The 26,581-nt window shown below is 43.1% G+C and overlaps 1 protein-coding gene across 9 annotated transcripts in view; it reads left to right on the forward strand.

Moving 5' to 3' along the window:
• PTPN13 (protein tyrosine phosphatase non-receptor type 13) overlaps positions 1 to 26,581 on the forward strand; it is a 981,974-nt gene that overhangs the window by 371,961 nt on the left and 583,432 nt on the right. For 8 of the 9 annotated variants that reach the window (XM_086961883.1, XM_086961888.1, XM_086961886.1 and 5 more), the window contains one exon: positions 26,215 to 26,310. In XM_086961883.1, the coding sequence (XP_086818009.1) occupies positions 26,215 to 26,310 (96 nt within the window). Of the gene's footprint in view, positions 1 to 22,748; positions 22,852 to 26,214; positions 26,311 to 26,581 lie in introns of those variants that run through there. The other variant, XM_086961891.1, reaches the window with a different exon arrangement.

The raw sequence follows: 26,581 nt of genomic DNA on the forward strand, positions 1-26,581 counted from the left end.
GGAGCTGCGAGCTCAACCAGCAGAGTTTGGCCAGCGCTCATAGAGCCACAAATGGAAAAAACACATAACTTCAACCCATCCCCTTAACCTATTCCCCAATCCCCCACCCCACTCCCACCCTCCGGATCCATCTTCCAACACCATACTTACCCCCCCATACATTCACACAGGTTCGTCATTCACCTGTGACAAGCGGAGCAACCTTAAATACCTAGGACAGGTCACTTCTCGAAATTCGGTGGCTAGCAGGGATAGAAAGGGCTGCAAGTGCTGGAGTTTAAGTGCACGAATAATAAATATGTATAGGGAAAAACGAAGTGAAAGTAAGTGAAACATTCCCATTAGACTGGATTCAACAGAAGAGTTTAGGAAACTTACTAGACTGGAAGAGCAAGGATCCCTCCTTCTCCAAACCCGCTGACAAGTTTTGACCTAAAAAGTCGTTTTCAGGATTCCAAATTAGCAATTGTTGTAGTGGGGATATGGTATGAAGTGACATCACATGACCTTTGCCCCAAGGAAGACGTCAGTGTAGGTGTATCCTATCTGCTGCTGCATGGGACAGCGCTTATAAAATTATGGAGATGTCATTCCATACAAATGAAATCCTACCACATTGCTAGAAGATGTCTTTAAATGTAATCTAATGCTTACCCCTCGGAGGGTAATTTCTCTACCTTGAAACAGAGGGTATATTTATGCAAAGTATTTTTACCAATTGAAGTGGAACTTATACTTTTTTTTTATAGTAAATGGTGCCCCTGAAATCCATATAGTAGCTACGGTGGTTTAAGGATCATTTTTTTTTGTTTAACCACATGAAATGAAAAAGTGTGCATGGAATATACATAAATTATAAAAGTAAAAGATAAAGGGTAAAAACAGACAATTTCTTTTTCTCAAAAACTACTTTGTGTAATTAGAATAACTTATTATAAAACATACAAAATATTACAAAAAATGCAAACATAACTTAGGGTTCACAGGGTTGCACATAATGAACATACATGATAAGACACAGACATTACTGTGTATACAACCAAACACAAGGGCAGAGGAATGATATACACATGTATCACAAGATCAACAACACAGTAATTGCATACTCTTCAGTTGCCAAAGGCAACTCGGAAGCCTACATGAAATCCTGCCAGCTGTTCACTATCACCCGGTGTACCCTCCCATGATGGACCGTGCCTCCAGGGCATCATTTATTTTGTAGCAAAGCAAGTTTCTGAAAAGAGGTCAGCAGAGACGTTTGTTAATACAGACTATACCTTCCTGTGTTGGACAGCACTTCTGAAATGAGGTCCACTGTGATGTGTCGAGACGTAGCAGGCCTTTGGTAGTGGACAACTCTGGTGAAGTGACGTCTGACAACTGAGAGCGTATCCTGCTTTAATGGACAGAGCATCTTGAGTCAGATCTGCAGTGAGATCTGGCGAGGCACACCTTAAATTGATAGGGCATCAGAACTCGGGCTTGCAATGAATACTGAAGAGCAAAACCATATATTCTCTTAACCCGTTCGCTGCGGATGTCGGCCAACGGCCGTCGCGAGCACTACCTCCGTAGTGCTGCGCACGTCCGTTGGCCGACGTGGCCCCACCCACTTAATAGAACGTTCCGCACTGGCGTGGAAGGTTCGAAGCAGTTAAGGTGTTGGGGGACAATGCTTTTGAAAGTAGGGCATCTGTAGTTCCTGACAAGATAGCCAATTTTCATTTCATGGACAATATCTTTGAGAAATTAGGACCTTCTCTAATACTTTCATGACTGTACCCTTCAGCAGCGGACAGTATCTTTAAAATCAATTGGGCAGTTGTACTGATATTAGTTTCTGGCCAATGTTTTTAGTGTGTCTTATGCACCTGATACTATTAGGAAGATAGCATTGTATGGCCTAATCATCTACTTTCTACAAAGTTTTGACTCCACAATATGAGGTCTTATTACCAGTTGGCTGTGTGCCAGTACGAAGTGCCTTTTGTCTAACTGCCTTGCGTATTTTTTTTCGCCACATATAGATTGAAAATGCTGAGCCTGCCAGGCTTCACCAGAAGCAGCAGAAGGGCAGTTGGATTCAGTCAGTAGGTACTGCTGTTGCAAAAGTGGTATCCTTCTGTGTTCATAAGAGGGTTGGCACTGTGGTGCAGATGAGGCGGTTAATCCCTGAATCCTCAATGGACCGTCTCCAGAGGATCCAAAATTCTCTAGTGGGATCCATTTTCAGCTCAAGATGTTTGATTCCACATCTACGACAGATTCATTGGGTACCTGTGAGGAAGGGAGTTCTCTTCAAATTCACTTGCGTGATATTTATAATCTGCACAGAGAGAGCCCATCCTTACCTTTGTTACAAATTTCAGAAATACTGTCCTAGTCATTCCCTACGATCAAGCAACTAAATGGTGATGATTGTCCCTCTATTAAAGTGGTCACAGTGCAGAGGCCTCCCTTTAGGATACAGAGACCCAAGCTTTGGAGCTATATTCTGTCTTAAATCAGAGATACTCAGGAACTACTTGTGTTCAGGAAAGCCCTTAAAACCTGGCTTTTCAATAAGCAAGCTAACCTTTCATGTTTAGCCTTGCAGAGGACACTAGTGGTGACTGGCTCCACTGGAGTGTCTGTTGTGCTGTACGAATCCACTCTAAATAAAATAAGTAATGATTTTGCAGATATATTACAGTGAGTTCTTTCAGGTATTTAGTAGACAAAGGTTTACGGTAAAGGGCTTTGTGCATGAAATATGAATCATAGGAGGATCTGGACATGAAGTGCAACATGTTTAGATTTGAGTGAAGATGAGGTTTCTCACGAATTTCTAAACATATTGCTGTTGGTTGACCCATTGAAAGTAGAGGGCAAGGCATTTTTTAAAATATCATTTCTTTGTGTGGCCTGCTTCCCTTAATAAAAGTATTCTTAGACATAACTGTCTCAACATTAGAACATTTCTGAGGAATCTCTGGGGTACATTTGTTTCCAGCACCTGCCTGCTTCATTCCTAGATGTACCAAATAGACTGGATGTCCAAGCTACATCCAGTGTTAATTATCATTGACATTGCCTACCATTTGAGAGCATACAGTTTAATCTAGCCTTAAATATATAGCTATATTTAAACCCCGAATGCCCAGTTTCGTTAAGAAGATCAAGAGTATTCAGTATTTTGAAGACAATATCTTTACATATGATAGGGCCAGAAAAAATCACGAAAAAGTGTTGAGTGCCTATTTAAGGAGACACTTTTAAAATACTTCTTGTAGACTTTGGTGAATCCACTATTTGGGATTCAAGTGCTCTCTAAATATCTGGCAAAGCTTTATACCCAAGAATAAACTTGCTAAAGCTGTCAAGAAGTTCATAATCTGTCCAACAAGAAAGAGTAGATGTGTATTCTTGGGATGGTTGAGTGTTATGCAAAATATATGGTTATTTTTTTCTGAAAACACTTTTTCCCTAAGGTAGCTTAGCAAATGTAAGTAGCAAGTAGGTCGTCTGTTTGAAGAACATTGACCCAAGGTCAACAGCTGTTATCATCTCTGATATCATTGACCTATATCGTCATTTTAATGTCATGACCTAAATGTGTAATATTTGTTTTGAGTCAGTACAACTATCTGATCATGAAGAGCTCAAGTTGAATTCCCATAAAAAGCTTAGCTGGAGAAAAATTAAATGTAGTTCTGGGTAGTGAAATATTCATTCTGTGTGAAAGGTGGATGATGTCCACTCTTTGGTAAGATTGCTACAGCCTTTGGGTGTAAGGCTCGTTATTGTGGAGTCGAACTGTGTAGGACACCGCAGAGTCTCATTAATGAAGAGTGATGGCTGGGTTGGCTTCTCAAGACATTACTTATCAGTGGAAAGTGCTATTCATAATTGGTATGTTTGCAAAAACAATGAGAAAATCTCAATTTATTTTAGCCCCCATTAACTCTACATTCAGCACTCGCTTGGGTGTCAAGCATGGCCGGCGGCATGGCAAGGTTTACTCTGTATAGGTTGCTCATGTAAGTACGGGCTGAAAGAGACAGTTGGTTGTGTATGGGCGATAACATGGGGGCGATGAAGCCAGTTCTAGAGACGAGGCACAATTAGGGTGGTTTTGATGATAAAGGTGTAGAGCGACAATCATCCAAGAATAAACAGTTTGGGGTGACAGAAACACATGAAGGAGAATGGAGTTCACGAGTCTAGTTGTACTAATTTAGATCCTCTACAAAAAATCCACAAGTATTCCAAAGAAATTTAAATATTTTGTGTCTCAATAGTAACCTTTTTAGGCCTGGCTTGATTTTGATTTGATTTAATAATCTTTCGGTTAACATATGGTTGGCATGACAAATGGTGGCCATTTTTAGCAAAACTGTAGTTGCCCCTTCCATAATGGCAGCCCACCCTTGACATTGTGGATGTGTTGCCACATTTCTGGCCATCCCTGTCACCATAGTGACCCACTCATGATATGTTGAAGGTGGGCAACGTTCTGGTCATCCCAGGCATGATTATAGCCCACTATGGTCATTGCATGAACATTCTTGGTATAATTGTGACTGTTGGGATAATGGCTCTGTCATTCAACTAAAGATGTCCACAAAAAGTGGTAAATAAAGGGCCTGAGGGAACCACAGGATAAAGGGTGTAGGCTAGTCTGGGGATCTGTAAACATAGCTAACCTATGGTGTAGGTTTTTCGTCAACCATTTGACTTTGATTACCATTTGCCTTCCTTTAGCTATGCTAGTTGCAATTAGCCAACCATTCTAGTTTACCAACATGTGTAGGCAAGCTTACAATCGCCTTCAAAGAGCTCTGCATCAAATTCCAAGCAATAAAGAGGTGGTTCCAGAACGTATAATGGAGTATAAGTTTGGTGTGAGGAAAAGGAGACTTGATTTGCAGTTAGATATCGGGGACAAACTGATTCTTTCCGGTAGGCTCAGATACCTACATGTTTAGGGATTTTGTCAACCATAATACAAAATTAAAAAAGAAAACAAACTGTTACAGAAAGGGATTCAATCTGTCAAAACTGATGGAAAGGTCAATTTTGGCAGATTGAATCCCCCTCTGTCAGATTTTATTTTATTTTTTAATCCCAGCCTAGGAGTGCACCATTAAATCCGTTTGGCATTCCATATAGCTAGTTTTAATCACTTTCACTTTTGCACACTCCCCCTCCCTACACCCTGCTCATCCAGAGACTTTGATATACCTCATCTCCTCCACTTAAAACATCCCTGAGTTCCTCACTCTCAGAGAGGGGTTGTAGCCTACACTACAACTAGGTTTGCAGTGCGAGGAAATCCCCTATGATGAAGCATGCCACCCTTGGTTAGGTGAGGGGAATCGTCGTAAGAAAGGGATACCCCACCATTGCATTTCTAATCTAGACCCAGGGGCCTTCTATTGTGTTTTCTAAATGTATTGCAGGGAAGCGGCACCTATTGGTCTCTAATTAATCCTCTGGTCCCCTTTTTTGTGTGATATACATGTTATGTTATGTCTGCAGGAACTGAATCCCCAAGTCTTGGAGATCTACCATTATAGTTCCCATATTTAAGAAAGGGAGCTGGTCGATTCCTAGTCACTACTGACCAATCCCTCTTTTAGACTCAGTAGTGAACATTGTTGGCACGTTCATCTTAGAAAGACTGACTCGATGGGTATCAGATAACTCTACACCTTAATGCACAGTCTCAAAATGTAGTTCAATTCACCTGGCCTTCATGGACCTGACTTTTGATAGTGTGGGGTCAGGCCCAGGCTTTGGGGAATACTGCAAATCTTGGGGTTAACAAGTTTTCATATCTAAGAGGCCTCAATTATGCCCTTCAAGCTTCAATTGGGTATGGTGAGACCAAGGAGTGTGCAGACTCGTTTAGTCTCAATATAATATTTATTGTATGTTAAATGGCTTGAAGCAACCTTGATAGAGATGGGCTGGGATATGCCGGTTGTCAAGAACATGACTATGCCTGTGTTATTATATGCTGATGACGCTGTTCTGTTTTCAAGAACCCCCAATGGGCTTAACATTTTGCTGGATGCCTTTGTTGATTTAATGGGCCAACTGAGTTTGTAAACTCATTTTATCAAAACTTTGTGGTGTGTATGACCCGAGGAACCTTAAAACCAGGTATCTGTCCATTCAGGGGAAATCTATTACTAGAATTCACGAATTTCCATATTTAGGAGTCACTTTTGAGTCAAAAAGCACCTGGGCTCTGTGTTTAGCTACGAGGAGGCTGAGGATTATTAATTATTTAGGCTTTCTGTTTAATCAGGCAGCCAATCTTGGTAAGACACCTAATACGGTAGTACTTGAAGTACATAAGAGTACGGGTCTGCCAGTTTTAACTCATGGATCCGTGGAGTGGGACTATAAAAAGGTTATCAATTTACCTGCAGAAGAAAACAGAGCCTGCTGGCTTTTTCTGGGTGTCCCAGATAGCTGTCCCTCTTATGCTATTCACGAGGAGCTTGGGTTAATTTATGTGAAAGATCATACAAATGTGGCACGCACCCTTAATATTATGGTGCTCAATTTGGTGCAACCCTCATGCTTTGTTCAACAGGGAGGCCCTACAAGACTGTTTGTCCTGTGATAGGGGTACACAGATCCTAATGCTTCGCTACTTTGGTCAGGCCGGTAAAAAGCTTGGCAGACCTTTACTAACCCAATTGGTTTAAATGGCACGTTAGCAGTTGGTTAATAAAGAAATGTATGCCATACAAGCAACAGGAAAGGGAAGCCGCTGAATAGAAAAATCCTCTGATGCCTCATATCTTCTGATTCTCTTTTCTGTGACTCTGGCGCTATCAGTGCTTAATTTGAGCCAATGGTTTCCGCTGCTTAGCACCCACACTTCATCATCAACACTGAGAACCAGTTAAGGACACATTCAATTAGGTTAGTCATGGAGAGAATAAGAGATTTGTCCAGAATCACAGGATGATGAGCCCACGCCGAGACTCGAACCTGGTTCCCCAGCTCCGAAGTCGGCAGCTCTGGCCTATAGATTTTTTTTGTTTTACAGAGTTTTATATAGCGCGATCTTGACCCGAATCGGGTATCAGAGCGCTTTACATAGCACCAGTTGCATTACATGAGGACACATTCATTTTTGTTAGGCACGGGCATGTTAAGGGATTTGCCCAGAACCACAGGATGTTCAGCGTCATTGCCGAGACTCGAACCCAGTTCCCCAGATTCGAGGTAGATCACCCTAGTCGTTAGGACAACTCCTCTCCCCACTTTCATGGTTAGTAGTTGGTTCTGTTTTAGGTAAGGCCAACAGGAGAAATGGGCTGGTGCAAGCTGCCTCCTGACGAGAGCCCCAGCACCTATGTTTTTTACAAATGAACCACTGGGTGCCATACTTAGTAATGGCGTCTAACATGTGGGATGGGACGATCCTCACCAGAATCAGATTAGGGATCATCAGATGTTACTTATGCCTCCCTGTTGACAAATATGATCCGGCTGCCATCCTCATGTGTTCTCACGATGACATTCTGCCCAGGGTCTACCACATTTTATGTTCTTCAGTAAATATTATCGATCTTATACGAAAAGATATTTAATTCCTGCCTCGAAGGACGCAGAATTGTCCCGATGCAAACCTGCCTTATTATTTTCACAACCGCGGAGGTGTGTTTTAGCGTTTGTACTTTTCTTAAATTAGCCCTGCGTCAAAGAAAATCACTTACGTTTAAAAAAAGTTTGTATGTAACACTGATTAGATGGTCTAATCCTTCGTATGCATTTCTATTTTTAATGTATGGCTTGTGCTTTTATGAATATTTTCTAATGATTACATGAACTACAGACTAAAGGAATCCTCAAAGGCAACATAAGCAAGTTCAGTATTTTTTTTGAGGTTCTGCATCTGAAAGAGACATTTTGAAACACACTATATCTGGTGGTCGTTGTCCTATTAGCTACTGCTTGGGATGATTACAGGTTTTTTTTTGTTTTCCAGGATTTAAGACGTGCAAAAGTAGCAAAGCGAAAGGCTTGTTTATTTCATGACCTTTAGACTCAACCTGCCTGTTCATCCACATCATAGAAAAACAATTGTTCTGATACCTCTGGTGGATTTTTGAAAATACTTCCTAAGTGTGTCGTTTCACAAAGGTGTGGGAATTAAAACCGAAATGAGGTGTGCTCCAGAAATAGAGTGCGGCACATCACCAAACCATGTCTCCTAATCCTGTGCCAACCTGTGCAGCTCGAGAGCAGGCTGACACTTGTATATAGGAAAACCTGAATTCTGAGGTAAATGAGGCTGACGCCCATCAGATTTTCCTTTGGGCCAATTAATATTGCATCACAGCAGCTGTAGAAGCTGACAGTGTCACCGATGAGCAAGCAGTTCTCATGTCTGTTCATTCAAATGCAGAGGTCTCTGCTACCGTGGGCGAGGCACTGAAAGCATAACACACTGCCTTACATTCACAAACATACTGGAAGGTGAAGAGTGTCCACGAAAGGGCCCTGCCAACAGGGGCGGCCTTAGGCATGTGCAAGCTGTGCATCTGCACAGGGCCACCAAACCCCAGGGGCCACCACGCCAATATATATCCTTAGTATAATATTCCTCTGAGGATGGATACATATTTGCGCGGCGGCCCCTGGCAGGGATTTGGCGGCCTCCGGCTCTGTTCCACTTCCAAACATCCTGACACCCCCCCCCCCTCTTCACTGGCCTCCGCGCTCCGCCCGGACGCTCTCTTCCGGGGCCCCCTACCTACGCTCCCTGCCCAGGGCCGCCATGAGCCTAGAGCCGCCCATGCTGCCAGCTACAAAGTACTCCTGGGGCCCTATTATATAAATAGGGCACACTTTTCATGATTGCACCATGGCACACCTTTAAGCAGGTGCGCATGGTGCAAACAGGTAAAGTGCACCCTATCATGTAGAATGCTCTTCCCTCAGAGCAGCCGTAAACACGTGCGGCTCTCAGTGCAGCACATTCAACAGAAATAGCAGTTGTTTAAAAGCTGCTCCGTGTTTATCTGTGCAGGCGGCAACCTGCCTCCTCTTTAAAGAGGGATTTGAGATCCCCATGCAGGCAGGTGCAGTGAGTGACTTCCCCCGCCTGCAAGGTGATGTCTGGGGGGTCCATAGGACCCCTTTCCTCCCTCCATAGGGCTGCCATCGGTGGGCGCAGTGACGGTGCACCACCTGCAAGTGGGCCTCCTGACAGCTTCTTTGTCTCTGCACCCGCGTCTATAATACTGCGCAGAGGCAAAGGGATTCCCTAATTTGCATGTAGCCACACCCCCATGCAAATTAGGGCATGCCCTCTGAGCAAACGCTGGTGCTACATGTGCGCCAGCGCTTTCAGTATTACAGAAGGGACGCACAAGTGTCTGCCGTCCCATCTGTAATACTATCATCCCCCGGAGGTGTGCAAAGTATGTGCAAATGTTCGTTGCGCCCCTGGGGCACACTGTAATAAGACCCCTGGTGACCAGTGTGAAAGGAGCAAAAACTGTTTTCTCTTCCAAAGCAATGAATTGCCTACCAGTCCTCCCTGAGGTACAACTAGGTGTTAGTCCTGCAGTGATAACTCTATCAATTTTTGTATTATTCCTCTCTTTCTGAACTCCCCTTCCCCCATGCTACCCCGTATTCCCCCAACACACCCATCATACCCTTTGTTTCCCTTGCATTCTTCCAGGTTTTCTTTGGTTGAGCAGCTTATGTGGTTCATCATTTTTATAGACTTTTTATGGAAGGATGGCCTCTGCGCACTGTTTTTTTTTCTTTTTTAATAACCCCAACCTTGTCCCTTGCCACCCCGACCGCGACTCGTATACTGCTTTCGTCCTCAGTGCAATGCAGGTCCAAAATGTCCGGAGTAGCTGATGACATGTCTGAAAGACTGCATAACGCTTCTGCGACAGGATCGGATGGGCAGATAAACAATCTATATTATGTTTCAGTTTTCTACTTATGATGGGGGAGGGGCTGTTAAGTCTTCAGATGAAGAACATTGAAGCACAGTTTGGTTCATTAATAAGTGAGAATATCATGGCAGAAAGAGGGTCACATTGATGCTACATCCTGGTCATTGTTCGGGAAGTCTGGATAGAAGGCTGTTAGCTGACTGTGAAATAAATCCAGTCTTTCCTTGGTAATTAAAAGAGACAGATCCAGGAAAGAAGGTGAAGTCCGGCAAATCAAAGAATTTGGCTAGGTAACAGGGTTTGTTTTAAATGGGTGGTTTGGTTTGTCTGGGGCCAGGTCTCCAGCGTAGATCCATCAGTGCCAGATGATCCATGTCAGATTTTCGCAATAACTGAATCAAATATGGTTATTTGCAGCAATATAACTGGGACTCCTTACAGGGTCAGTGGTTATATTAAAAATCGGCCATTGATCCAGCCCGCCTGGACTTGAGCTGGTCCGCCAGGCTTACGGAATGAGTGAGGTAGTATAAAGATTCAGATTAATTCATTTGATCCAGTAAGTTAAGTGTCTTTGTGTAATGTAATTGAAGCCAAAGATGTTTAATTGTGGGTTTGATCTTGACTGAGTATGTCTGCCACTTATAAACAACTTTGAAGGCATATGCATCTGTGCTCCTCTGAAGTGTGCTGCATGATTACGGAGAGATCTTTCAAGAATACTCCGACTTCATCTGTGTACAAATGGATAGTGGAAGAGGCACAGGCTCTTAGCCATTGTGAGGAAGAGTACACCAGGCATTGCTGTCCTGACTAACACACAGCTATGTATTAGATATCTGTGGAATCTCTGGTTTTCAATTTTTTAATGTACCCTTTATAAGAGACTTTAAGAAAAATACATATTTTATTCGACATGTTTCCTGTTGGCGTTATCTACTTAATTTGAAGCCCCTGCCCCCACACCGTGCTACAATGTTTTCCCCAAAACACAAAGCACACCTGATTGAGACTCCAAGGCCCAGGTACACACAACCTGCATATTTTATGCTTTGTGATAAATAGAAAAAATATAGATTATTTTCCAATATCATGCCCTGCAAAAGGCTTTGGCACATTCGTCGTAAATACGAATGCACTTTCTGCAAAAGGCCCTAGAAAATCCTCTTAAATGCAATAGAAAAAAATGCATATCAAGCTTTCTGCTTTTTGTGTGACCAGCCCTAGACTAGATAGAATCAGGATAACGCAGGCCTGGTAGCATAAGTAGTTGGTAGGGTACAAACTTGAAGTTTTGTAAAAATGTTTTGTGTTAAATGTATTGTCTAACTGATAATTGTATTTCAATTGTGGATTGTAAAAAGTGTTTATAGTAAATGTAATAATTTATGTTTTTGTATGGCGGCGAAAAAACCCCAGACTGTTTTCAGAAATCTTCAAAAAAAAGTGATGTAACTTGTATTACTCAAAAAAAAGTACATACATCACCCAAGGATTAATTACCTTAGGGTGAGATTCTGCACAAAATAAAAAAAGAGGCAGAACTAAACAGTGACCGGGTTCTTTATTTTCTAATGTTCTTTATTTTCTAATAATCTGCAAAAGAGGAGGCAGCTAGAGTGACATTTTAAGCACCAACTGTAATAAATTGTCTTTTTAGCACAGTGTCAACTGAATGTCCCCTCTCCTCATTAAGTGGGCTGTGGCTCACGCACAGAGTAGTAATGGAGGAAAGTACAGCACACACATCGGTCACACCTGAGCATGCACATTCATGTCCATTCCCAGCGAGAAGCACATAGCCTTTAATTAAAAAGAGCTTTTTCTCTGCTCCTATTTCAACACATATGAAGCGATGGATAATAAAGAGTGATAACAAAACGAATGCTCTGCTCTTTCAACGGTATGTTAAAAGATCAATAGTGAGATACCGAGTTCATTTTTAGCTCAATAAAACATTTTATTATTAATTTTGTTACATTCTATTGCAAGCGGTCATGTTTCTCTTGAAAGTCACGCCCCACTGTGCTAAAACACCCAAACATCTTACCTCTAGTTACCCTGTAGAAGCGCCTTGTATATGTGACTTTGCATGAGATCCTTTTTTTTTTACCTTCCTTAGATGTCCGAGAATTGTGCTGCAGTCTTTTTTCCCCTGTTGCAGTCTGTTTTCCCCTAAATCAAAGCATTGCCTTCAACTGTATGAAAATGAATGCATGCCTAAGGTATGAGTGAGCATTCAGGTGAAAGATGGATCCCTTTGAATTTGTTTGGACTCAGCACTAGATTTTAGCAGTTTCAGGATATCACTTTAGTGACATGAATGCGTTTTCAGCTCTTCGGCCTGGTGTCACAAGACAAGTTATTTTCATTTGGAACTTTCAGATGACTCGCAGAGGTTTTTAGCAACATCTTTGATTTTCATCAGATCCTTAAGAGTGTTGAGTTGTTCATTTAAGGTTCGCTAGGAGACATGTTGTCTAGATCAGAGGTTGGAGCCCAACCTCTGTTCTCTAGGCTATTCTGCTCTCATTTAGGTGGAAGATGTGTAATTAAAGGCGGTCTACAAGCCCATTCGTTGCACCTCTACTTTGCTAATCAGAATCATTAATGATTTTCTAGTCTGATGGAGTTTCGCTCTACTTTGTGTATGTGATCGAAGGCTTTCAAATTTGAGGAAGTTCAGAAAAAGTAAATTCTCTGCAGACAAAAACATGGGTTGGCAACACAAAATCTGGTATTTTTGTAAAATGATATTGCCAGTTGGTGGAATTGTTGTGAAATAATGTGGGGTTATATTTTGTTAACTGTCTGAATTCATTAACGCCTGTTGTAACAATTTGACACTGTTGCAGCAAGGATTGTGTAAGTGAAGTTTCATTGTGATAACCTCACATTCAATCAATCAACCAGTACTTGTTAAGCACGACTACTCACCTGTGAGAGTGTCAAGATGCTGGGGGAGGGGGACGATGAGGCTGCAAGTCTGACTGGGCATTGCGGTTCAGTTGAAGGGCCGGTTCTTGAGATCCTTACTGAATTGGGCCTGCAACAGGGATAGCCTGAGGTGTAGAGGCAGGTTGTTCCAAGTTTTGGGGGTGAGGTCGGAAAAGGATCTTCCTCCGGTCCTGGTCTTGCCCATCTGAAGAATGGTGGCAAGGGCCAGTTGGGCTGAGCGGAGGCGTCTTGTGAGTACGTGGAATTAAAGGCAATGGTTTCAGGTATGCTGGTCTGGAGTCGTAGAGGGCATTTTTAGGCTTGTGTCAGGAGCTTGAAGGTGACTCTTTTGTTTACTGGGAGCCAGTGGAGTTCTTGTAGGTGCTCGGAGATGTGTCTGTGGCGAGGGATGTTGAGGACCAATCTGGCTGCAGCGCTTTAAACTTTCTGTAGTTTCCTGAGGAGTTTCTGGGTGATGCCTACATACAGTGTTTTGTCGAAGTTGAGTCTGCTGCTGATGTGCGTGTGGGCGGCTGTCTTTCTGGCTTCAGTGGGGATCCATCTGAAAGTCTTTCGAAGCTGGTGAAAAGTGTGGAAGCATTGATATGGCGGTTCATAGTGAGCGAAGAGTCCAGTATGGTGCTGAGGTTTCATGCGTGGTTCGTGGGTGAGGGCTGACCTGCTTTGTGGATTGGTTGCACACTACTCTGTAGGAGCCCCATGTTAGTTGTTTAATCATGCACCATCTTTGCTGTTTGCAGCTGTCCTGCTCCTTTACTCTTCTGTTGCAATTTTGCTGCGCAATTCCTTCTATATATGATAGTTACAAGTAATCATGTACTTTGAGTTATATGGCATGCTTCAATCCATAAACGTGATTGTCACACATATGGACACCAAACTAGTCATCCTCTTTGTTACATTGTGCTCATTCCATTCATAGGCAATTAATGCTAATTATTCCTGGAGGTTTTGTTATATTAACACCACAGAAGTGTCAGTGAGTTGGATAGATCTGGGATGCTAAGAGGATGAGGAAAGGTGTTTGTTGTGGTCTAACCTAAGTGTGAAGTTTTTATGTTGTGTGCCAAACCCAAAGAGTGGGCTCCAGACTTTTCGCAGTAGCGTGTAGCAGTGATCTATGCATGAAGCAGATAGCGAAAAGAGCCTGTGAAGGAGAGCTTTGCAGGCAGCATATACAACCCAGTGTAATTTGTGGTCGTATATGTGTCCCATAGTAGAAGTGTGAAGTCTTTGTTGGTTATCTGTATATTGTTGTCTTTGACAATCACAGTTTTTTTGGGGTGAGTTACAAGGGTTACATAGCAGGCCACGGGAAGTTCCTCCCCGGTGAGACTGGGATCAGAGCCTGAACTCTGAAGGTGCTGTTAAGCCACCGGGAAATTACTATATGGAGTATGTGCAGGGGCTTGAGGAACCCAGATTCTGGAGGTATTGTACTGCCACAAATAATTCACTGTCTCAAGCCCACTCAGGAAGAATAGAAGACCCATACCATGGATATACTGTTAAACTTCCAGTAAACCACAGTATGGAGACCACCTGGAGCAATGGGAGTCCGTCCTCTGGAGAGGCAGATAGACCACTGACTGATGGGCTGATCAAAGAAAAGCAAGATTTCGCTCCTTTTCATTGGTTATTGGCCCATCTTCAGTGCATTTGAGATATGTAGCCTCACTTTTCATATTGCAAGAATTCACTGAAAAGTCTCTGCATGCATGCATGTATGCTGCTGGCAAAAGTCAGAGATACCTGAAGGTGCCCCGCAGAACATGAAGATTAGTATCAGCTATGATCGTTAACAACAGCATATTTCTGTTGGTAGGGCTCTCTGCAACCCACACAGCAGTTATCATCAACCGCTTTAGAGGCAGAACAGCTGTACTTGGAACCCCACACCAATACATTATCGCCACTTTCATATGGCTCCTTGTTGCTGAATGGCCTTATGCCATGTGTGACACCTTCTCCCAGTCCTGATATTTCAGCCAGCAGAACGTTTAGTTCTGAGACTTCAAGTTTTAGTTTTACTAGCAAAAGTTTGATGCTGAAAATCCAACCATTCAGTGTGCTGTTAGTTATGAAGCCAAGGACGGCTGACTGTGCCACGTATGACATGAGTCAACAATAAGATGGTAGAACTGCTTATCTACAGCAAGGCTGATCACAGTTTAGATGCAGATGCCGACATTTTGAGGTTATTTACACTCCATAATTCCCCAAGGGCCGTTTACAGCCGCGGCCGCTGCAGGTAAGAGTGGTGGGGCCGTGGGGGCGGCTGAGGGGGCATCTCGAGTGACGACCACAAGGGAACATTAATTATTTATTTAATTTTCCCTTGTGGTCGTCTCTCGAAATACCCCCTCAGTCGGCTCCACTGCCCCACCGCTCTTACCTGCAGCGGTCGTGGCTGGCCTTTTAGACATTTCAGGTGAGGCAGAAACTTGCTTAAGGTTGTCCTTTGGGATGAGATAAGCGCTTCGCTAAGATTTCAAATAGTTTCACTCTTGATAGGTAGACCATTAGTAATATTTGCTTATTTTTTGGAGGGATGGAATGAAAATACCCTTTGGAGAACCTAAAAGATTAATGGCCAAGAAATGTTTATTTTGGTGGCTTGTCCCTTGTTGAAATGCAAGATTGACCAGTAGAAATATATTTAGTGAATAGAGCTATTCCGCACAGGTGACTGTTATGACTGTATATTTTCTCAGTTTGAGTTAAAGAATAGTTAATGTAGAGGTTACAAGGAAGTGCTTGTTGGGAGCAGGTGCTCCTACACAAGAAAAGGGCTTGTATTGTAATTGAATTGTAACAGGTTCACTGGCGAATTTGCAAAGTTTTCGCTTTTCAGGGAGTAACACATAGAAAATACAGGTAATTCACCAGGATGTGTTATACTGTGGAGCTGCTGTGCATACATTTGGTTAGAGAGTTTTCACGGCTTATTCACCAGAAAATTTGAAGTCATATTGTGCAAGGCTGGTACTGAGAAATTGGTATTTGCACTATTACATTACGTTAAATGTGAGGCTGGGCTTATAATAAAGGGCAACCTGCTATTCCAGTGAACCAGAGTATTTAATAAAAACATTAACAATGGTTGCCTCGGAGGATGCTTAAAGCCCAGTCTTCCTAGATAGAACAAATTGTTAGCTTCCACAAAAGAAATACACAGGTATTTCATTACTTTACTTACATTTCATTTAAAGAGGTTCAGAAGAATAGCTGCGCCAATAAATGGTGCAATGGAAGTTAAGGTGACAAAGGTGTTATAGTGCTATTTACAAAAGCAATAGTTTCACAACTATGCTGATTCAGTAGTGATCAAATATACAAAAAGTGACTCAATGCTAGAGTTCAATTTTGTTCACTTTAGTTCATATCAGTCAGCAAATTATTACGTCAACATTTTGACCCATGGCTAGAAAGTGGAGGGCGGTTGGTGTCTGCTGTTCCAAGCCGACCCTAGTTTTTTCTAAGTTTTGTGATCATTAGTGATCTGTGAGGCGGATCCTAACATATATTTAACTGTGTACAGTTCGGAGGTCTCCCACTATAGGTCATTGTTGGTTTAGAGGTTGCTTCTTTCTGTGCCCTGAAGAAGACCCTCTTCCAATTAATACATGGGTTGAAACGTGTGTTTGGCAGTGTTTAAATCAAGCAGATGCAAAAACACAACATGTGGACCTGGGGAGCATGTTTTATAATTTCCAGTTTGAAGCTACTCATTATATTGGAGCCCCTAACAAAATGAGCAATATTTTTCACCAGAAATCTAATAGACATGGTAGACATTGTTAATGAGGAACATGGAATTTCAGGCGCTAACCCTTACCAACATCCATAAACACCTTGTAAAATCGCACTTGAATGTTTGCTTGAGTGCGGGCTTGCACAGTGCCAGAATGAATCAGAGCTGAGGCACCCCCAATGAGGACCAAAAATGTTGTCAGGATTATAGAGGTGGTTACCCTCAGCAGACCAGTCTGCATCAGTATGATAACCCGTGTGTGTGTAAATGATTTCCAATGTGTCTCTGCAGTTGAATAGAGTGATATCCTCCTGCAGGGGTGTAATCTGCTGATACTTCAGTGCAGACTGCGTTAAAGCTAATGTGTTTTTGGATTATGACTTTATTCTTTTCATGATGCCAGCTGTTAAAACACGATTGGCTTTGAGGCGGCTTTTATATCTCCGTGTTGCCAGCGATAGCACATAAAAGGTGGTTTGATCTGGGACGCTTGTCTTGTTTTCCTTTGGCATTGAATGATCCTGTGCAATGAAACCATTTAAATGGGTTTGCAGCAAGAATTAATCAGGCCATCGTTAAAGTGCTCGGAAGGAGGTTACAGAAAAACAGGGTAATGCACATTTCCTACACCATTCTTGCTTCCTGTATGTAGGTTTTCTTTCCTATACGTACACTGGTAGTGTGGGCGGATCTCAGACGTAGATGGGTTACAAATGGAATGTTTTTTTTTCATTCTGCAAAAAATAGAAAGGGATATGGACGTGGCGCACCAGCAGATTATCAGCAGCGTGTTTACGATTTAGATAGCGTAAGCTGGCTTTTACGTTTGTCAGTATCAGAATGATTGAATAATAGCATTGTAGGTTTTAAAAGGAATCAGTGGTGGATATTTCCCAGCTGACACCACTGCCCGCCATGGAAAGACAGTCTTCTGCTAGATGCATGGCATCAAGCCCCATGGGATAAATTATATTTATTGCCATAAAGTACACCGCCGCCATCCCAACTCCAATGGTTGACCAACATTCTGCATGTAGTAGGCAGTGCTTAATTTGTAAAAAAAAAAAGTAAGTGCTAGGGCTTTCGTCAGGAGGCCACTGCCCCTTGCACCACCCATTCTCCCTGCCAGCGCTGCCAATCACAGTACCAGCACAACTACTAACCACAGCACTCTCGCAAGTATGACAATTCATACTATATCGGGCTACCCAAAGCTATAATAATGCTGGGAACGGCAGGCATTTTACAGTTATAAAATATATTGATTTATTAAACACTGATGTTGTGCTCATCTCAAAATTAGTCAGACAGCGCCACCACGTGGTAGACTATTACTGGATCTGGTGCTGACAATTAAGTTATGGTACCGAGCACCGGAAACCACCGACTTAAATAAACACTGTAGTTGGCCACCAGGCCTTCCAATTTAAGAATATATTGGAACATCACAAAGTAATCATCTGTTTTTAATCTACAAAAGTCTAAAGCCCAATTTTATTTTTTGTATTGGTTAGCTAATGGTGTCTTTGAGCATTTTGAAGTCACTGTAAGGTGCCATGTTAATGCATTATGAAGCACCCTGTGAATGGCTAAATGTTAATGCCATGGCGTTTAACATGGATTGTCAGTCATGAAATGAGAGTGTAGGCGCTCAAAGGAAAAATAGCCTCAAGGGTATGTTACAATGTGAGCCGGCAGTAGTATTGATGCATATAATTCTTGACATGCCACTGCATATAAGAATATAATTGATAGTACAGCTGGGTAATTATCAAGCCAGTTAGTAGAAGATGTTTGTGATTTTTTTTACAAAGCTTTAGAAAGTTTGCGGTAGTGGATAGACTGTTGAAGGCAAGTGAGGAGTTAGGTAAGAAACAGAAATGATTGTTGTCAGACCCCCTTTCAGAGGGCCACAGGGCAAGCACAGGTTACTGTGCCCAACTCTAGTGTCCCAGGGCCTGACTTATTATGGACTCTAATCTACTGGCAAAGTACCTCTTTTACCCTTGCCTCTCGGTTCAGTTCAAAACCTTTATTCGATTCATACAACGAATCATAAAAGTGCAAAGTTAAAAACATGATACACAATTAAAATGAACCACTATAATTATACTTGCCTCTCAATTTAGCGTTGTCCGTACAGCCCCAGGCTCCATTGGGGGAGGGGGGGAGGGGGGGGGGGTTGGTGGTAGATACAGATTAGTGAACACAAGCTCAAAACTCAACATGCATGCAGCATCAATAAATCATTGTCCAGTCAAATACTCACTTTTATGAAAACAGAGACATATTTTTTTTATACCACTAATCCCCCAAAGGAAAATCGGAAATTCGTAAACAATTACACACCCCTCTCTTGAGGCCGGGCGCTAGTGTTTTTTTGACGGTCCCCTGTCCCACTCACTCCATGCATTAGTGGTCATGGTTATTCCCCATTCACTATTGGTCATATCCAGGATATGCCCATTAGTATATCAAGTATCAAGAGTCTACTACGTCTGATTTAACCCCTTCGACGCTCATGACGAGCTCAGCTCGTCATGAGTTACGGTTCTCTTACGCTCATGACGAGCTGAGCTCGTCATGTAACACGGGTTTTTAAAAAACTCAGCGCACAGCGGGAAAACCGCTAGCGCGCATGGAGTTAAAGTTAACAATGTTCCAGCACAAATGCGCCCAAATTAACAGCAAGTTCCCCCAGGACCCTCAGGCCCGAAACAAGTATTACCTGCACCAGCAGGGGTGGAGTGTCCCAATTTCCGACGTGAACCCCACCTGCGGACACTCACAGCAGCTGCAGCTAAATTGGCTGGATGTGGCCCAGGTGGCTGGACTCAATGGGTGCAGATGTTCTCCCTTGCGGTCGAGCTCCTGAAATATCTGGCGGCTTACAGAAGTTCCTTCTGCTTCCGATAGGGGGTGGCTGCGATGAACCTGTTTTGGGTCTCTCGCCCAGGTAAAGGTACACAGGTGGTCCCAGGGCGTCCCCACTTCATCCTGTAGTCCTTGTTACTCCCAGTGATCCCCTTTGACGCAACATACTGTCCACGGGCTCTGGCCTGATCAGCATTGTAATGTTTCCATGGCAGCCCGTCCTTGCATATGGGGTTGCCGCAGTGCTACTACAGAAGGCTTCTGCCATTTCCGCATGGTAGTCTTTTCCTTAGTAGCCCCTCATGGCATCCAGTGTCTGCACACTGCCAAGGCCTCTGCACTTACTGCATGGCAGTCTGTTCCTCTGCAGTTCCTCCTGACATACCGGGTCACCATACTGCTACAGCACAAGGCTTCCGCACTTACAGCACTGCAGTCTTTAACATGCTTATCTTCATGGAGGCCCCCTCTTGGCATTCGGGGTCACTGACTCAGTCCTGCTCATGGGCAAAGTAGCGATCATTAGAGCACCAGTTTCCTCACACGAGAGTCCACTTGACAGGGCTCCCCACAAGGACCTTGCTCCCTCCAACGCTCTCCTCTTCCTCCCAGGGCATGCTGTTCTGAGTCAGCAAAATGCTCTAGTGCTGCTACTGTTGAGAGGCCACCTCTCATCCAGAAATTATGCCACATTGCTATAACTATTGTTAAAGGTTCCCTCCTTGTTATCTGGTTACCTGCTTCGGAGAGAAACTTTGAATGGATGGGTGGTGGTGTAAAGCATAATGATATCTGTCCGTCCTGTTCTTTCTATGCCAGAAAATCCGTGAAGCATCTGCCCTTGTGTTCCATGTTAGCATGTACCCAGTCCTTTAGAATGGTGCTTGTTGACAGATGGGGATCCACAGATTGGTCAGAACATCTTGCTGCTTTCTTCTGTCTAGCCCCACACAAGGACACCTGGTCCCAGACCGCCACACACAATCACTACCAAAAGAGAAGAATTTGGTGAAGGTATGATACTTAGGCGAGGATAAGAGCATGTCAGATCAACTAGCATTGCCCAGATTACGCCAGTATTCACTTTGTATGCAATATGTCACTGGTCTCTTTGACCTATACTACGCATATGGTTGCGCTGCATGCATAATGTGGGTGATCTTGTATATTTTGTTTAATTAGTCCCTCAAATTATAATATTTGCTGAGAGTTACCCTACCCAGATTGTTTTACGATGGTTATTCTGCCCTTATATGTTCATTAACAGTGTGTCCAACCTGTAGGACATAGCTGTCTTCGTCAAGATTGTGACAGTGTCTGCTCTTTTTACTTTGTGCCTGCCTTTGTGCTGCCCACAGTATGCACCTGTGCTTGCTCTGCCCATGTTATATACCAGTACTTTCCTTGCTCTGGAGATTTGTCAATGCTTGCTCTTACAGTGCGAACAGTAGGCCACCCCCTGGAATTTTGGCACTAATCTATACTGTAGCATAATCCGCGGTCTTCCCACATCGTATGCCTAGATCTCTCTGTTGCAGTAGGCAGTGTTTAAAATGGAGAAATAGAAGTAGCTGTACCCTATACCAGAGTATGTACTGGCTTCTGAGAAGTGCTGGTATTCTCTAATTAAAAGTATTGCACCTCTGCTGAGAAGTGCAGATACTCTTCCTCTCAACATAAGCAAGTGCAGGTACTCCCTACCTGACAGCACCGGCCCATTTAAAGCACTGGCAAAAGATGCTGGTACTTGTTTTGCCTATCGTCTTTGTAGAAGCTTTCCCTTCTAGAAGATGTGCTAGCTCTCACTCTACTCTCTTAATAATCATGAATACTCTGCCCACTTTTGCTGCTAGGCCATTGGTTGAGATTACGATGGTAGTTGCTCTGCGCGCATCATGGTTGCCGGCTTATCGCTGGCTGTCGCATCGCAGATTGGTTACTTGGCTCCGGTGATTTCTTTTCCTTTCAGATGATCACATTCACAGTGCTCTGAAACGGCCAACCGTCTGTGTTCGCCATTATGATGGTTTCTTCAGTGTGCATGGTAACGGTCGCTTTTTGCCATTATTTATACAGCCAGGTGTGGTGTTAACTTTATATCTTGGAGTAAGGGTCTGAAGGAATACATTCTAGGAGGGGACAATTGTTAAACATGTCGTAAACCAATATTTACAGTCTCTTTCTGGCTGCAAGTTATTTGTGTTCTTTTTTGGTTGAAAACAGGCAGCGCATGTGCTTCTCTGTGAGGTAGGGACTTAAAGCTACGCCCACTTTCCACCCATATCTTTCATTGGCTTGTGTCAATGTCCACTGTAAACTTTGGCTGTTCATTGGTCAATACACTTAGTAGTCCCTCCTTAGTACCGCCTTGTCTCATTTTATAACCTCCCTTGGTGACACCGCCTGTTACGTGTGTTGTTACTTCGGTAGGCTTTAATTACAGCCTCCGAGCACTATTTTCTCAAATAGCTTTGCCAGGACAAGCTCTCTACTAATGCTTTGTTATTTTTTATTTTTATTTATCTTTATAGCACAGGCGCCGAACACATTTGCAATGCAATAGGTCTTGCATTTGTGATTACACTATTCGCATTGTAAATGACAATGCCTTCTATTTATCTGTTTTAAAAATAACACATAAATAAAAGGCATTGTCATTTACAAAACCAATAGCTCCTACTCTCTTAAATGCAAGACCTATTGCATTGCAAATGCTTGTTTAAAATTGTACCTGCCCCACCTGTAAACATCTATTGCAAAAACCATGCGTGCCTATACCGACTCCCCACGACTGAACCATTTCAGATTTGAGCGTCACGAATAGAAACTACTTCACATGCCTTTAGTGGAGACTGCTTTGCTAGCTGACGGCAGTAGTTAATCGGTAGGGCGGGGTAAACTCGTATTTGACAACGTAGTGTTACTGTGCCGAATTAATTAAAGAGTCGTCGAACACGAAGCAAAAATGTCTGTGGGAAATTGTGCTTTCAGTGACCTCATTCTTTCTCTTCCCTTGCCGCAGGCCTGCGCGAGGCGTGCAGATAAGAGAACGACTGTTGTTGTTGTTATGGCCTCTCACGCGCGACTGCGCGCTACTCACTTTTACATCAGACGTTCGATTGGCCGCCCGTGGACGTTGGTGGACGTCATATTGGCGTGTGCGTTTAAAAGCAGCGGCAGTGTATGTTATGTTTGTAAAGCGCCCGTTCTGGCAGCGGTAGGGCTTCGTAGCGCTTTCGGCTGTCTAGTTAAATTTCTTTCTAGCTCAATGCATACCAAATTTTGATGAAACACGTGATATCGTCGTGTTACAGGTGATGTGTTGTGGTCGTATACTTGGTCAGATACCTTTATCTTATTTACTGAGTAACTGTGTGAGTAAGGGGTGTGGAGGAAGGCACACTCCTTGTGTTCATCATGGCACAGAGCTATGGGTGTTTTTGTTCTTATCTGTTACAGCCCAATCAATATGGCCACGTTGAATAAGTACCCCAAGCTGAGGGTTCTTAGCTGAACTACGTCATTCAAAACATTTCATCTTAGTTTTTTTCTTTGTGCCCTTTCATGGGTTGGAAGGAAGTTCGGCTAGGTATTTGCTCCACAGCCTAAAGAAGGAAGTAGGGAGGGATTGCGAGCTGGACATTTCTAAAGTTTCAGATGAGACCCTTCCAGAGAGAAGTTAAAAAAAAATACAGAAAAAGGGCCTAGATACATGTTTTTTAGGGAAACTCGCCGAGTTATTAAAAATTCTGCAGCTTTTCATCAGCATTATACCGAATCCTATCTATTAAAGTGTAGAGCCTTTAATTAAGGAACGCGTAAAAGGGTGAAGGATCTTATTTGCGCCTTGCACTGGTTCCGTAGCGGGAAGGTGGTCACATCTTCTTGAAAGGCACCAAACCTCCCACAAACGGCAAGTTTCTGAAGTGTATGAGCAACTTGAACAAAAAGGCTTGGAATTGAACCCTAGTTCTATATTTAATTTCGAGAGGACAAATTGACGGGGTTTTGGTTGGTCAGATGTAAAGCCATATTTATTTATTTTGTCTATCACATTTTCACAGACGTTACTATAAAATAATTTTTCCAGTGAATGAAGGTTTCCCCCTTAAAACTATGCTAAATAAAGCGATGTCTCTTGAAGCTACCAGTCCTGGTTACTCACCCAGGCCCATACATTCATCCTTAAGTCGAAAATATAATATGTTTAAATTATAGAAAGATACCTGTCAAAAACGGGGCTGTTTATCACCGAGGGTCTCAAGTGGCATCAATCTGCCAATGAGAACAAAGCTTGAGTTAACTTGGAGCCCCGAGGTGGAAAAGTTCGTGTTGGTAGCCAACCGTCTTAAATATTATGTTATTTATGTCCCCCATTTCTCTTCCCCCGTGCACATGGCCCCCTGTAAGGGGAAGCCATGCACAACGTGACGACGCCTCCTACAGCATCCCCTCCTTAACTGTACTAAAGAAAGACCATTATCCTGGATTTCTGTCATCCCCCACCACCCTCGATAGTGCACTTTCCTTCCTTAATACAAAAAAACTCACTTCCTGTTATCCAAACACCCTCCCAGCCACGATCACTTTTTAAATAAACAAGACTTGGCAAAGCCAGTGGGTCTTGCCTTTGGGGGACTATTGGCTTTGCCATTGGTTGTTAGCCAATCTGTATAGCATCCCTGGTCCTGTGCACCATGACTTAAGAGGAAAAAGGTTTATTAAAAATCCGCTCTAAGGCGGTGGTCACGTAGTTTTGTAGGGACGTGTAATCTGCATGCCCACAAAATGAGTGGATTTTTTTTTAATGCAGCATGGTGGGGGCGAGCAACATGGAGGGTCGGTGTACAGAGGAAGTAAAAGCTCAGGTCGAGTAGGAAACAACATGGCGGCGAGGAGGGAAGCAACACAGCAGGCGTGAGGGTGTGGCGCAGGTGATAGAAACAACACAGACGTGGGTGGGAAAGAGAAGCAACAGGCGAGAAAAGCGGGCAAGGGTTGAGAAAACTAAGAAAGAGGGCGGGGTGGCGAGAAGAAGCAGTGGGCGAGGGAGTAATGTAGAGCGGGCAAGGGAAAAGTACATGAGTGAGCAAGCAATGGGGGCGTATGAAGGCTGGAAGGAGAAAAAACGGGTGAGAGAGGAGGGCATGGGTGGGTAGAAGAAGCAACGGATGAGTGCGTTTTTGGGAATGGGATTCACATAAGACAGAGATGGCAAATATGTGCACTCTCATTTAGTTCTTACACAAAAGAAAAAAGTAGTTCCCTTAAAACAAGTATGAGAACCAGGCAATAAAAACATTGTAAAGAGGCTGCTCTCCATGAGAGGACTGATGGAAAATCCATCAAATCAGAAGCAGGAAAAGGAGTGAGACAAAAGTTAACCAATGGTAAGCAGTGGGTGGACTCCAAGCCCCTTATGTTCCAGGTAAACCTACAATATGTCTCTCAACAGACACAGCATGTACTGTCTAACAGGCTCGACCCAAAAAGATACAATACCTGCCATCCTGCCAGCCTCCCAAACTAACCTTGAAACTCCCTGTCCTACCTCATTCCAGTATTAAAAAAAACAATACCTAGTATCCTACCATAACTTCCAACACCCTCTCGTCACCCCTCCCCAGTCTCTGCTACACTGACAACGGCTCTCTGAGAGCTGTAAAAGCAGTTTGCAACGGTGAGATCAACAGGTTGAATTTTACAACCATCAGGTGAAATTGTAGTGGTGAAAAGTCCGTTAGCAGAGCAAGTTTTTCTCAAGTGTTAATTTAATATTAAAAAGAGGACGGGGTAGCATGCAGAAGCAGTTGAACCCCCACAGATCGGTGCGTTTGTGGCTATTAACATACCTCTTACAGGTAATTCCCCATTCTGGAAACCAAAACACGATTACTCATGTGAATGGGAGAGATTAATGCTTATTCGAAGGTGGGTATGGAGCCTTTCCCCTCTGAAAGGGGGGTATCAATATAATGTTGTTTCTCTACAGGGGAACATGGTTTACTTTGGACTGAAAAACTCGTTAAAAGGTTATTGCCCAGACACTTTATTCCTTGAAAATCTGTAAACTGGAGAACCACTGTAAATCCAGGAAGGTGATAGACCCCCTAGGAGTACTATGGTATTTTTTAATCTAATGTTATTGGAAATATACTCCAAATGTAGGCGTTGTCCCACACAAGTATATTTCTGAATTTTTTAAACCTGGTTCCATGAACGGGCACTTTGTGTTGTCTGGCATGCGAGTGCGTGAGACTAGACATAATGGTGTTTTTGGCACGTGCAACTAGATTAATATGGCTATAAAAGGTGAACTAGCTGCTGATCACAACACAATAATATGTTATGTTATGGGGGGTATTTGTAGAGCGCACAGCTACTCCTAAGAGTGTCCTGGCGCTAACTAAACCTTGTATGTAAAGAAGCACTGATAAGGGAGTTGATGCTGTATTTCTGGGTGGCATGAATACACTTTATCAAAAAAGTCGGTAATTCAATTAGTTGATTTCCTTCCCTTTTTTCAAATTCCAATCTACTAGTGACAAAATATTAATTGTTATTATATCTTTTGATTGTTCATATGGAATAAGTTGTTGATTGAGAATGCAACTGGTTTCCAGACGAAGTTTTCACCATAGTCTGAAAGTTTGTGAATGTTTTGTCGCAACAGGCTTAAAAATCTTATTGGAACTTTTTCAGAGCCTGCGCGGATTTACAAGCATTCTCACAGCGATGCCTACAGTTCCTCTGGTGAAAGTGCCTCTCTTATTTCATCAGACCCTGATTTCAGACAAGGTAAGGCGCACAGCAGTTGGCATGGCACATTTTAAGCCGCAACAAAACACGTCCCCCCACCCCCCACCCCCCTTTATAGTATTGGTAGTGCTGGTGTTTAATCATTAGGACTCCCTATGAATGATCGCGAGCATCCATTCCCAAGTTACTAATCTTTGCTTCTGGGGTGCACTGCCTATCTAATTCTTTGTTTAGTTGAGGAATCCTGAGCTAAAAAGTGAAGCGAACAAGAGTCATTTACAGTAGGTCTGGAAGCACTCTCGTTGAAGAA

This window comes from Lissotriton vulgaris, chromosome 3_1 (genome assembly GCF_964263255.1).
Source record: "Lissotriton vulgaris chromosome 3_1, aLisVul1.2, whole genome shotgun sequence".
Taxonomy (NCBI): Eukaryota; Metazoa; Chordata; class Amphibia; order Caudata; family Salamandridae; genus Lissotriton; species Lissotriton vulgaris.